Source organism: Candidozyma haemuli (genome assembly GCF_002926055.2).
Source record: "Candidozyma haemuli strain B11899 chromosome Unknown C_2014730914, whole genome shotgun sequence".
Lineage (NCBI taxonomy): Eukaryota > Fungi > Ascomycota > Pichiomycetes > Serinales > Metschnikowiaceae > Candidozyma > Candidozyma haemuli.
Window position 1 is genome coordinate 819,294 of NW_020289904.1, and position 12,528 is coordinate 831,821.

General features: G+C 45.8%; 4 protein-coding genes across 4 annotated transcripts; 1 reads left to right on the forward strand and 3 right to left on the reverse strand. All coding sequences in view use genetic code 12, as the record gives it.

Annotated features, from left to right (window-relative positions):
- Nucleotides 1-77: 77 nt before the first annotated feature.
- On the reverse strand, nucleotides 78-2,072 carry ILV2 (acetolactate synthase catalytic subunit; the record flags this gene model as incomplete). Its single annotated transcript, XM_025485694.1, has 1 exon — nucleotides 78-2,072. The coding sequence occupies one exon, from the start codon at nucleotides 2,070-2,072 to the stop codon at nucleotides 78-80; it is 1,995 nt and encodes a 664-aa protein (XP_025341159.1).
- Nucleotides 2,073-2,601: 529 nt separating this feature from the next.
- Nucleotides 2,602-4,086, reverse strand: MEP1 (ammonium permease; the record flags this gene model as incomplete). The annotated part of the gene is made up of 1 exon (XM_025485695.1): nucleotides 2,602-4,086. One exon carries the CDS (start codon nucleotides 4,084-4,086, stop codon nucleotides 2,602-2,604), a length of 1,485 nt encoding a protein of 494 aa, XP_025341160.1.
- Nucleotides 4,087-5,398: 1,312 nt separating this feature from the next.
- CXQ85_002005 (uncharacterized protein) lies at nucleotides 5,399-6,507 on the reverse strand (the record flags this gene model as incomplete). The annotated part of the gene is made up of 2 exons (XM_025485696.1): nucleotides 5,399-5,631; nucleotides 5,703-6,507. The coding sequence occupies 2 exons, from the start codon at nucleotides 6,505-6,507 to the stop codon at nucleotides 5,399-5,401; spliced, it is 1,038 nt and encodes a 345-aa protein (XP_025341161.1).
- Nucleotides 6,508-8,905: 2,398 nt separating this feature from the next.
- On the forward strand, nucleotides 8,906-10,903 carry GFA1 (glutamine--fructose-6-phosphate transaminase (isomerizing); the record flags this gene model as incomplete). The annotated part of the gene is made up of 1 exon (XM_025485697.1): nucleotides 8,906-10,903. The coding sequence occupies one exon, from the start codon at nucleotides 8,906-8,908 to the stop codon at nucleotides 10,901-10,903; it is 1,998 nt and encodes a 665-aa protein (XP_025341162.1).
- Nucleotides 10,904-12,528: the final 1,625 nt, after the last annotated feature.

Sequence of the window (12,528 nt, forward strand, 5' to 3'; positions counted from 1 at the left end):
GGCGGGTGGATCATGACCGCCGAACCACTAAATTTCAACGTTTTTTTTGTTGATCTTTTTTCTTTTTTTGGTTGAACCTAGTACTTACCACCGGTTCTCTCGTTTCTCAACTCCTTCTCTTGTCTTTCAACTTCTTCATCGTAAACGATAAACTCGTGCAAAGCCTTACCGCCAGGAACCATTGGCAACACAGGCACCTTTCTCTCGACAACGGCTTCCAACAAAACTGGACCCTTGCAGTCCAAGAAGTCTTTAACCTTGGAGGCCATGTCTTCTTGCTTCTCAAGACGAATACCAGTCACGCCCATGGACTCAGCCAACTTCATGAAATCTGGATTCAGCTGATGCGTGTGGGAGTACCTGTGCTCGTAGAAAAGCGACTGCCATTGCGTCACCATGCCCTGTTCTTCGTTGTTCAACACACAAATCTTCACTGGAGCGCCAGCCTGAACAGCCGAGGAAAGCTCCATAAGAGTCATGTTGAACGATGCATCACCATCAATGTCAATCACAATGGCGTCTGGGTTACCGATCTGGGCACCAATGGCCGAGGGAAGACCGAATCCCATAGTACCCAAACCACCAGACGTGATAAAGGTTCTTGGTTTCGTCCAGAGGAAGTGCTGGGCGGCCCACATTTGATGCTGGCCCACACCGGTGGTGACAATGACATCTTTATCGTAGTTCTGGGTCTGGTCGCTGATCTCTCTGATCAAGGTTTGTGGCTTGATCAAAGAACCTGGAGTCTCCTTCATGTATGAATATGGATACTGCTCCTTCCACTTGAGCACCTGGCCCATCCATTCCTTTCTCTCGACGACCTCTTCAACCAAGGGCAAGAACGAGGCAAGGTTACGTGTAACGTCACCTTCAATGGCCTCGGTAGCTTCCACAACCTTGTTAATGTTCTTAGGACTGATTTCAAAGTGGATAATACCACCTCTGCCTTCCTGAGCAGCTTGTCTGGCAGCAGGAGCAAACTTGGACACCACACCGGTGACTCTGTCATCGAAACGAGCACCCAAGGCGATAATCAAATCGGCATTTTGCATGGCAGTGTTGGCAGCGGCAGAACCGTGCATACCCAAGAAATCAAGCGATTTTTCGTCTCTCTGGTCGAAAGCACCCAAACCTTGAATGGTGGTGGTGACAGGGATAGTGGCCTTATCGGAAAGTTCCTTCAACAATTGAGGACCCTTTTCGTGGTTCAAAATACCAGCACCAACGTAAAGAATAGGTTTCTTGGCCTTATTCAACAAATCAGCAGCACGCTCAATAGCTTCAGTAGTGAACTTGGTAGTGAAACGTCTGGTGATTTGAGTAAGAGCATTCAGAGGCAAAGTAGTGTTGATTGGGATGGCCTCTCTAAGAATAGAGGCAGTGACATCCTTTGGAAGATCCACCAAAACAGGACCAGGACGGCCAGTAGTGGCAATTTCAAAAGCCTCATTGATTCTCTTAGGCAATTCGGCAACGTTCTTCACCATAACGTTCCATTTCGTACATGGTCTGGAAATACCAATAACATCAGCTTCCTGGAAAGAATCCGTACCAATAGACGTGGTAGGCACCTGACCAGTGAAAACAACCAAAGGCACACCGTCCATAAGAGCATCTTGCATGGCGGTAACCACGTTTGTAGCACCAGGACCCGAGGTGACCAAGACAACACCAGGTTTGGCAGTCACCCTGGCGTAGCCCTCAGCCATGTGACCAGCACCCTGCTCGTGTCTGGGCAAAACAAACTTAAACTTGTCTGAGTTGTAGATGGCGTCGAAAACAGGCAAAATGGCGCCTCCAGCGTATCCAAACACCGTGTCGACGTTGTGTCTCAACATCATTTCATGGAAGATTTCACCTCCAGTCAAGCCAATGAAGGAGTCGTCCATGGTTGATTTCTTTGTCAACTTTTGTGGGTTTTTAGGATCCTGGGGCTCCTGGTCGAACGAAGGAGCCGGCGTGGGTCTCCTGTTTTCCGATCTCTGTGTCATGGTGGCCTTGGAGTGTTTCGTATGCGTTAAGCATCTCTTGTGGGTATAAGTGATGTTTAATGCTGGAGCCGCCTTGGCCATGGAGGTGGCACGGCTGAGACGTCCGGTAAGACGAGCTGGCGCGAGCATTTTTTTTTGAATAAATAGGCAAAAGGGGGGGAAAAGTACCTAAAGTGAAGAAAGTGGTGGTAGTGTTTTTTTTTTTCCTGGGGAACTATGAGTCTTATACTGCTGATTATGAGTCAAATTTTCTTCGCAATTTTCAGTACCCACGGACTGCAGATAGACACAGGGCGCCGTCACCGGAGCAGCGGGACCTCTCACAGCTCGCCCTGGAGAGATGCCTCACGTGATCCGTTTTCAATCACAAAAGCAGATTTGTCGTCCCCAGACTTTCCAGTAAAGGCCTGCTTGTCTTTGAATCCAGCAGCCTTCGCTGCTGAGGAAAAAGCCGGGGTTGTTGTTGATTTTTCACTGCATCACGTGACTTCATCTGAAAAATTCATCGCCCCACCTTCCCCGGTACCGGTGCGGATCGCATGCATTTTACCCCAGACCTACATTCTCCAATCATCATATCTGTGTATTACCTCTAATTTTGTCCTTTTTATTAGTCCTCTTTCGGTCTCGGAAGATCCTCCTTCTCGTTTATTTGGCTTTCTTCGTGGCTGGAAATCACCCCGCTCAGCGTTTCAGGATCCACGTTTTGGTATATCTGCTCAGGCTCCACTCCAACCACTTCCTGGATAGGCTGGGAAATGTGTTCTTTCGGCGTGGAAGGCAGGCCCCAGTCTAAGAAGTCTCTTCTGACTTCGACGTAGTCATAGGCGAATTCACCGATCTGGTCTTCGTCAATACCTTGTTCTTCAGCAGCATAGTCTGCTCTTAAATGGAGACCTGGGATGTTGTCAATGGCAAAACACAAAACGGCAGTGACACCGCCAGAGTAAGCTGTGGTGGCCAAAATGTACACAATTTGAATGTACAATTGTTTCCAGTTGTGGTCGAGCCAGCCGCCCAAATGGTCGGTGACGTTATCGTAGCCAATGACGGTTTTGGAGCCAAAGAGACCGTTGAAGATTAACCCAACCATGCCTGCGATACCGTGCTCTGCCATGACATCAAGGGAATCGTCAACACGGCAGAGGTATTTAAGCTGGGTGGAAAAGTTACACACCACACCAGCAGTGATGCCCAAAATGACTGAAGCCCATAATGGGATACATCCAGAAGAAGGCGTAGCAGCGACAAGGCCAGAAATGCAGCCCGAACAAGCAGCAACCATGGACCATTTCTTTTCAAGACGGTAATCCAAAAGGCACCAGGAAATGGCGCCAAAGGCTCCACACAAGTGGGTGTTAAGCATGGCATATGGTACTTTCAAAGACACATTTCCAGCTGAGAAACCATTAAAGAACAACCAGCCAAAGTACAACAAAGACGTACCCAAAAAGATTGTAGAAATGTTATGCGGTCTATAGTTGATCATAAGGTCCTGGTTTCTTCTTCCCAAGAATGCAGAGTACACAAACGCAGAAACACCAGAAAGAATCTCCACAGGACCACCGCCAGCGTAATCCAAAGCACCACCGTTCCACGTCAGGGCCCAGCCGCCGCCCCAGATCCAGTAGACCACAGGCGAGTAGACGATGGTAGACCATAAAAAGAAGAAAACAATGGTGGGTAAAAACCGACCACGCTCAGCAATACAGGCGCCAGCCAAAATGGCCAAAGTGACCAATAAAAACTGTAACTGGAAAAGCGCCCATGCTATTTCTGGGTATGCTTCTTCAAGCGAGGCTCTGCCCACGACGTTTTTAAGGCCAAACGCCCTCAAGTCGCCAATAAAGTTATTGTTGGAAGTAGAAAAGGCCAAAGAGTAGCCCCAGAAGTACCATGCAAAGCAGCCCACAAACGAAGACATAATCACGACCCAAATGGCCGACAATGCCGACTTTCTTCTGGATAAACCAGAATATAGAAATGCCAAACCGGGCACCATGACCCAGATGATGGACGAGCCAACAGAAAGAAGTAGCACCTGTGCTTGGTTGTAGTCCTCATTCTCTGTGAAGAGGGCTCTTTTGGAGATCATGATGCAAAATAAAAAATATAAATTAAATTTGAAAATAAAAGTAAAAAAAAATACAAATACAAGAGCAGGCAGAGGCGGCAGGGAAGATTATAAATGAGTGGGCCCGTGAGGCGAAATCACCGTAAAAGACTCAGACCCATCTGCATTGATTTTTTTTTTTTTTTTCTGTTAACTCACTATACAGCCGCTTCAGTTTTCGGGTCCAACTGCAGGAAACTAGGCAAAGTTGTCACGAGCACACGCTTTTGAAAAGCATCCAAAGGGCTTCTTCTTAGGCGTCTTGACATTTAGGTGCAGAGCAGGCTGCTGATTATTCGATGGAGATTGCCTTTATCAGTGGGTTGTATGCAGGATGCAGGCTCACCGTCCAGTATCTCTATTCCAGCAACCGTCAGTAAAGAGAGATTATTTGAAGAGAAATGATGGGTTAAAGAATTGGTGGGCTCTACGAGTCCCAGGTCACCACCTACACCAAAAAAAGTACAGAAACTTCCACCCCCTTTGCACAAAACCAGGTTTGTCGCACTGGGGCCCGGAAAAACCAGTAATGCCTTGCGCAAGGCTAAACCATCAACGTAAGATCCCAAAAAGCGAAATTTTCCAGGGGCAAAAACCGCACAGCGACTACTTCCCCTTATATATTGCTCTCCAGCAACTTTCCCTCCCGTTATCTACTCTTCTTCACCTCCGTCTATCTCTGTTTCTCTCCTTTTTGCACCCATTTCGTTCGGTGCGGCCTATCTATTCCGGAGCCACCCGGGATCGCCTCGCCTGGACGCTGGTCCTGCACGCAGCGCTGTCTACCGCCTGCGATAACGTTCCTTCGCCCCTCTTTATTGGTTAGCGATATTGTATCTAGAGATAACGGTCTGCCGTGGGAAAAGGCAGTGCAGGGCAACCCAAACAGGAACCGATAAGGTAACGAAGTGACACTACGTGACACGTAGTGGCACGTAGTGGAACGGAGTGGAAAATATGGAAAGAATATATATACATTTATATATATTTTTACGTATAATATGTAAAATACATGATATGTATTTATATGTATTTATTCGTAAATAACATAGGAAGAACCGCTGGTACAAGAAAAAAAGAGCTTATGAAAGATGGAGATTTTTCTTGGACTTGGCTTTGTTTTAGCAGGTGACAGAGGAACTTTTGCCACGGGGCATTTACACAAGATCCTGTAGAGACCAGGCACTGGAATGGACAGTAATAGTGATTTCTTGTTTTTATGCCCCGCAAATAACCCTTCCGGTTTGCTTCATTTTAATCTATTTACATGCATCCACTCTTATAGGACAGCAGTTTATATCTGCCACCAGTACTTTTCCACAAAATGGAACGTCTCAAAACCCACCTCCACCATGATTAGAATGATAATGGTCCATTCAAGCCGGGTACCTTTCTTTTCGTTCAAAACGCTGAGAAGCGCTCGTTGCTCTTCGGTGATATAATCAAGCTTACGGTTCATAATCAGGATCCGCAGCTGGATGTCAAGTCTCCGACTGATAGACTCATAGATTTTCTCCAAATTGGGCTCTGACCAGTATAAATCGGGCGTTTCAATGAGTTCCGAATAAAGATTAAGCTTGCCACGAATTAAAAAAGACGCCCTGTGAGTTTAAGGATCTCAGATTCCTTCGTTTTGAGTTTAAGACCCTTCGAAAGCGCCTCACTATTCTCCCTGGTCAACTGGATATGCTTTTCAAGCGATTCTTCAAGAATAGATAACCTTGTGGACCGGGAAAGACCAATGGCAAACGCAGCTTTTTCAAGTAACCGTTGTTCTGGATCAGTGCCTTGAGAAACAAACACATCCTCTTGTACAAACGAAGGCCCTTGTTCGTCAGCTTCCTGCGAAGCAGGTTCTAAAGAAATGTAGTCCATTTCTTCACTTTCATTCTCATACCGTTCACTCACTGCGTTCCAGATTTGTGGAACATACTCATTCATCAGGTCCTCTGCAATGTCCCACCCAACTAAAGTACCGTTTGCCAACACCATTATATCTTTGGAATTCACCTTACAAAGCAAAACCTCGTCACGAATCACCACCGAATGCGGAACCTTCTTCTTTTTGAAGGTGCTCCGCACCTTATCTAAATCAATGGATTCACCTATAGTCAAGGAAGTAACCGGTTTAAGGTACTCAGCAAGCGACTCCTGGTCCACCTCTTTCCGCTGGGTCTGAGCCAACAACGTAAGAAGCTTAGATTGGTTATCGTGGACTTGTTTATCCAGCCATCGTAGGGAGTTGAGACCAGCCTTCTGGTTCTTCTTCTTCTTGGCCAGTTTCTTAGGCGGCACTGGAACGGAGAAAGGAGGCTTTTTAAGCTCAGCAGCGATTTTGGACGAGTTCAAGCGGGTGAAATTAAACCAGTTTGGACGTATTTGGGGCCTCAAAACTCGTAGCATCATGGTTACACAGAATAGTCAGTGGATACGAATATGTGGAGTGGAAATTCCATCAGGCTCGCGATAGGTGGTCCAGCATCGGTCACGTGGAAAGTTCCAAAGTAATGAAAAGAAGAGTAAAAGAAGAGAATTGGGTTGATAGAGGAAAGAGGGGGTTTCTTATAGGGTTTGGAGGTATTTGGTGGTGCTAGTATGGTGGTTCTTATGGAGGTGGGTCTTCCTCGGTGGCTGCGAAAAACGCCGTACCAGTACAGAAAGCGAAGGTGCACTTATTTGGGGAAGGGGAGAAGATAAAGAAAAACCAAGGACATAGCGTTTTTGAGCACATTCAATTGAGTAGGAATAGTCACTTGGTTTTTCAAAATACTCGGTGCTTCCGTGTTTTGGTGGACCCTTTCTGTTCTCAAACGCCAGTGCGCAGCCACCATAACCGGTTGCCAGGACGTGGGTACCCATCTCTTCAGGTAAGAAACTTACTTTTTATATTTTCGACAAGGAAAAGCAGAAATTGAAGATACCAATGTCAAAAGGGAATATACGTCATTTCAATTCTTAGATTGTCACTCCCAGAACTGCCATTTCGTATCTCTCCAGAGCCCTCGCTTCACCTCAAGTAGACTCCCAGTCAATGGTCAACATACATCCACGTAAAGCACCAAAAAGACAACTAAAGCACTTTCTAATGAACTAAGCAATCCCCAGAACCCCAATTGCCCCACGCTCCAAAATAAATTAACCTCCCTTCAACCTACAATGTACTTCCCTCTCGCTCCACCTCTCCAGACCATCAACACCCACCTCAGTACTCATCTTCCCAGTAACCAACCATTTCCACAATCTTCAAATACACCCCCTACCCAAGTTCAAAGGTAAGATATATTTGAAAGACGAAGGAAGGGAAGCTGGTTTCGCTATTTCAGAATACCTTCATCTTATCAACTACCTTGATCTCATACTCTGCGCTCGCATTTGCAACCATTTCTTGTTCCCATTGGTTTCACAGAATGAGTACCCTTCTTTATTGGAAAAGTCCTAGAAACCAAGCGTTTTTGCTAACAGGCTTCTTTGGCATTTACAGCTATTTAAATAGTTCCTCACTGAGAAAACTGGAAGAAGAGATATCATGTCTAGGAGCCAGTATCGTTTATGGCACCAAACTCATAGGACCTCACGAATTGCTTCCTCAGTATCCCTCCTGCCTCCACACTTCAAAAACTACCCTACTTGATCTTCCCCTACAACACTTCTTTCCTCCTTCCCCTTCATCTACGTCCTCCACTTTCTCTACGACCCTCCACTTCGTACTTACCTCTAGAGGCCTGGCACAGCCCCAGACATCTACCCATTCATTCCCAAACTCTCCCCAAACTCTCCCCAAACAAAGCAAACTTTAATTCCACGGGGGGTTGGCTTTTGTGACGTTTTAAACTTTGACAGATTCCCCTTGTTTTTTCTTTTTTTATACTTTTTCGTGTTTTGGCGGTTTGGTCTTTTTTTGCTTTTCTACCCTTGTTGCAGCCTCACAAATAAGCCGCTTTTTTTTTTGTGGCATTTTGGTAAATCTTCGCTGAGGTTTGTGGAATCTAGAAGCAATGAGGTCTGGAAGTGACCTTGTTGTTTTTTATTGGTATTTTGAAGAACCCAAAACCCAAAAGAAGCCAAAAGGCTTCTCTTCTTCAACTCTTGCTTTCCTTACCTTTCCTTATCAACGTACGTTATCTGCTTTTTCTGCTTTTGCTTTTTATTTGTCAATGGGTGACAGACGGTTCCGACCTGCATATACCGCCAGGTTCTTCCACCCGTGTGTTTTACTTATTCCCTTTTGGGATAGTTAATTATTGTTACGCGGGTCTGGACGAAGAGGTCCTGATTTGAGAGGTGCGAGGCGTCCATTAGGCATGCGCCTGGAAGCGCGACAATGTCGTCGCTACCTCAGCAAGGGTCGAGTCATTCAGGGTTGTTTTGGGAATTGGAAGTTGAAAAGTAGATATTTGGAATGCTCAGTTTTTGCTGAGCATTTTGATGTAATTTTTGTCTCTCTTTTCCCACTTCACCTTCGGCAAAGTGAGGGTTTTTGGAAGTGCGACATCCGGATAAGACAGGTGCAATTTACGTCTTTTTTTGGATTGCCAAACAAAAATACTCCAACGCCTATTCTTCTTGCCAATTCCTTCGTATTTTTGTTCCTCCTACAAAACCCACTCATTTAGGCGTGACTCCCCCCAAATCCTTACAACCCATCACTTTTTCCCATCCCCCTTAAATCCCCCCGTTAATTCCACTTTCCATCGACATGTGGTATGTAGACACGAATCAATTACCCTTATTCATATACTAACCCTCCAGCGGAATCTTTGGCTACGTGAACTTTTTGGTGGATAAGACCAGAGGCGAAATCATGGAGAACCTTCTCGAAGGTCTCTCCAGATTGGAGTACAGAGGCTACGACTCCACTGGTTTGGCTGTGGATGCTGATGACAAGACCAGCAGCATCATTGTCAAGACTCCAGGTAAGGTGAAGATCTTGAGAGAAGAGATTGAAAACAAGAAGGTCGGCAAGGACACGGTTTTCGATAACCACGTGGGAATTGCTCATACTAGATGGGCTACTCACGGTCAGCCAGAGTACCTGAACTGTCACCCACACCGTTCTGACCCAAGTGGCGAGTTTGTGGTTGTTCATAACGGTATCATTACCAACTACCGTGAGTTGAAGACCTTGTTGGTTAGTAAGGGCTACGAGTTTGAGTCTGAGACCGATACTGAGTGTATTGCCAAGTTGTTCAAGCACATTTACGACTCCAACGCCAAGGCTGGTCAGTACATTGACTTTAACGAGTTGACCAAGCAGGTTTTGTACGAGTTGGAAGGTTCTTACGGTTTGTTGGTCAAGTCTGTCCACTTCCCTGGTGAGGTTTGTGGTACCAGAAACGGTTCTCCATTGTTGGTTGGTGTCAAGACCGAGAGAAAGTTGAAGGTTGACTTTGTCGACATTGAGTTCCCTGAGAACCAGGAGAAGTTTGTTGGTCCTAACGTTAACGGTGAGTCCAACTTGAGAACTTCCCAGTCCAGAGCTTTCTTCAACGAGGATGGTGTTCCATCTCCAGTTGAATTCTTCTTGTCTTCTGACCCAGCCTCCGTCATTGAACACACCAAGAAGGTTTTGTTCTTGGAAGATGACGACATTGCCCACATTTACGATGGTGAGTTGCACATCCACCGTGCTAAGAAGTCCATCGCTGGCGAGTCCACCTTCCGTCCTATCCAGACCTTGGAGATGGAATTGAACGAAATCATGAAGGGCCCATACAAGCACTTTATGCAAAAGGAGATCTTTGAGCAGCCAGACTCTGCCTTTAACACCATGAGAGGTAGACTTGACTTCTCCAACAATTCTGTCAACTTGGGTGGTCTTAAGTCTTGGTTGCCTACTATCAGAAGATGCAGAAGAATCATCATGATTGCCTGTGGTACTTCTTACCACTCCTGTTTGGCTACCAGATCTATCTTTGAAGAATTGACCGATATCCCAGTTTCTGTTGAATTGGCTTCCGACTTCTTGGACAGAAGATCCCCAGTTTTCAGAGACGACACATGCTTGTTTGTTTCCCAGTCTGGTGAGACCGCCGACTCTATGTTGGCCTTGCAATACTGTTTGGAGAGAGGTGCTTTGACTGTCGGTGTCGTCAACTCTGTCGGTTCTTCCATGTCCAGACAAACCCATTGCGGTGTCCACATCAACGCTGGTCCTGAAATCGGTGTTGCTTCCACCAAAGCCTACACTTCTCAGTACATTGCCATGGTTATGATTGCCCTTTCCCTCTCTAGCGACTTTGTCTCCAAGAGAGAACGTCACATTGAGATTATCCAGGGCTTGAAGAACATCCCTGAACAAATCAAGACTGTCTTGCAGCTAGAAGAGAAGATCAAGAGCTTGTGTAACGAATACTTGAACGAGCAGAAATCCTTGTTGTTGTTGGGCAGAGGCTTCCAATTCGCTACTGCCTTGGAAGGTGCCTTGAAGATTAAGGAAATCTCGTACATGCATTCTGAGGGTGTTCTTGCCGGTGAGTTGAAGCACGGTGTTTTGGCATTGGTTGATGGTGACTTGCCTATCATTGCCTTGGCCACCAGGGACTCTCTTTTCCCTAAGGTCACGTCTGCCATTGAGCAGGTTACTGCCAGATCCGGCAGACCTATCGTTATTTGTAACGAAGGCGACGACTTGTTCAAAGAGAAGGCATACGCCACATTGCATGTTCCATTGACCGTTGACTGTTTGCAAGGATTGTTGAATGTTATCCCATTGCAGTTGATGAGTTACTGGTTGGCCGTGAACAGAGGCATCGATGTTGACTTCCCAAGAAACTTGGCCAAGTCTGTCACCGTGGAGTAAAGAAGAAGAAGAAGGAGAGAAGAGTTTTTCCATACATAGTTGAAACCAATAAATTTGCACTTGTTTAATACATATCGACAGCAGTTAAATAGTGATCACGAGCGCTTAAAGTACTCGGACGAGCCTAAGTAGGCCGAGGAATAGTCAAACACCAGCTCTCCCACGCCTAGGTATTTCTTCGTATAAAAGCGAGCAGACTCGTTAGGGATCTTCTCAAGATCAGGACTAGCGTTAGTATCAATTAAAAACAAAAATTCAATCCAACATACGTTAAACCGGTGTTTCTTCTGATGCCAGCCAACACAGCCGAAACAAAGACAAGGTCGGCACCCACATGGAGCGATTTCGTAAATAATCCCTGGAAGTCAGTATATGAACGTTATATATAAATTCTTTCTCCATACCATTCTGGATTGAGTAGTCTAAACCTGTTGAGGATGGTTCCCTGATGCAGATATGGTTCCTGGCCTATGTTTGTGTACTGCAGGAAAGCCTTCCAGTCCAGGCCGCCGCCACAGAATGACCTCTCAAGAGATGAAGGTTTGGGCGGGACAGTGGCGAGGAGGAGGGCACGAACGTTGGGAAAATTCGTTTTAAATACCTAGTTTCTTTAGCTTCGTATAAACTTTGAAAGGCGAAGGTAACTCGGAATTTTGGAGGCAACGTCACGTGACCGCATTCCTTATTCACGCCGCGGTTCTGGTTGATCATTTTCTCCTCCAACTACCAAAGGGGCAAAGCACTGAGCTTGAGTAACAAGCCAATCCAAGACTATAGAAGAGTCATGATCCAATAATCCATAAAATACAGGTCAGGGGGACTATAAGGATGAAAATTTCGGTCGGAATATGCCAGGTACTTACAGATACTCATGAGAGCTTGTAAGGGGCAAAGAAACCTTCCGATTCCATAATTTGAACACTTGAGGGACGTTATTATAGGGAAAATTCAGGTCCTTTGTTGACCTCTTTACCCTCCTTTTTGACTGCTTTGGCTGCTGTTTGTCCCTGGTGCCTTGGAGCCTTCAGAACCATTGATTTTCGTAGAGTTTGTCCTGTTTTCACATTTCTTGTAGTATGTGGTTTTGACGGGAACATCCAGGCCATCAAGGTGGCAATAGCATTTCCAAAACAGTAGGCATTTCGATGGCCATTTGGTGGTATTCTACTTATTGAGGTATGGCAAACGGCACTTGCAAGAAGTGAACCAGGTACTAAAGGAGAGTTCGAGCTTAGGGGATATTAAGCAACCGGGAATGCCAAGCAATTGCTTTACTGAACTGGTGGGATTTGTCTCTTGAGTTGTTGGGCATGTTCCTTTGTCTGGCACTGCGCAGACTTATCACCAATTTCACCACCAACAACCTCGAAGCAGCACAATTTTTGAGCTCATTCTAAGTCTGAAACCAGGCTCTCCAATTTCATCCCTTCTATTGGTCTCCTTTAACATTTTTCCTGGCCTTTAGGGACTGGTGTTGCCTCGTCTAAGGAAGTGTACTGCATACCATCTTGTCAGTCTTCAATACTCACATCGAAAATCCATCTTCAACTACAAGCAAGGCTCGCAGAATATTCAGGTTACCTATCTGAGACACACATATAGTTGGATCCATTCCTAGCGTTCCA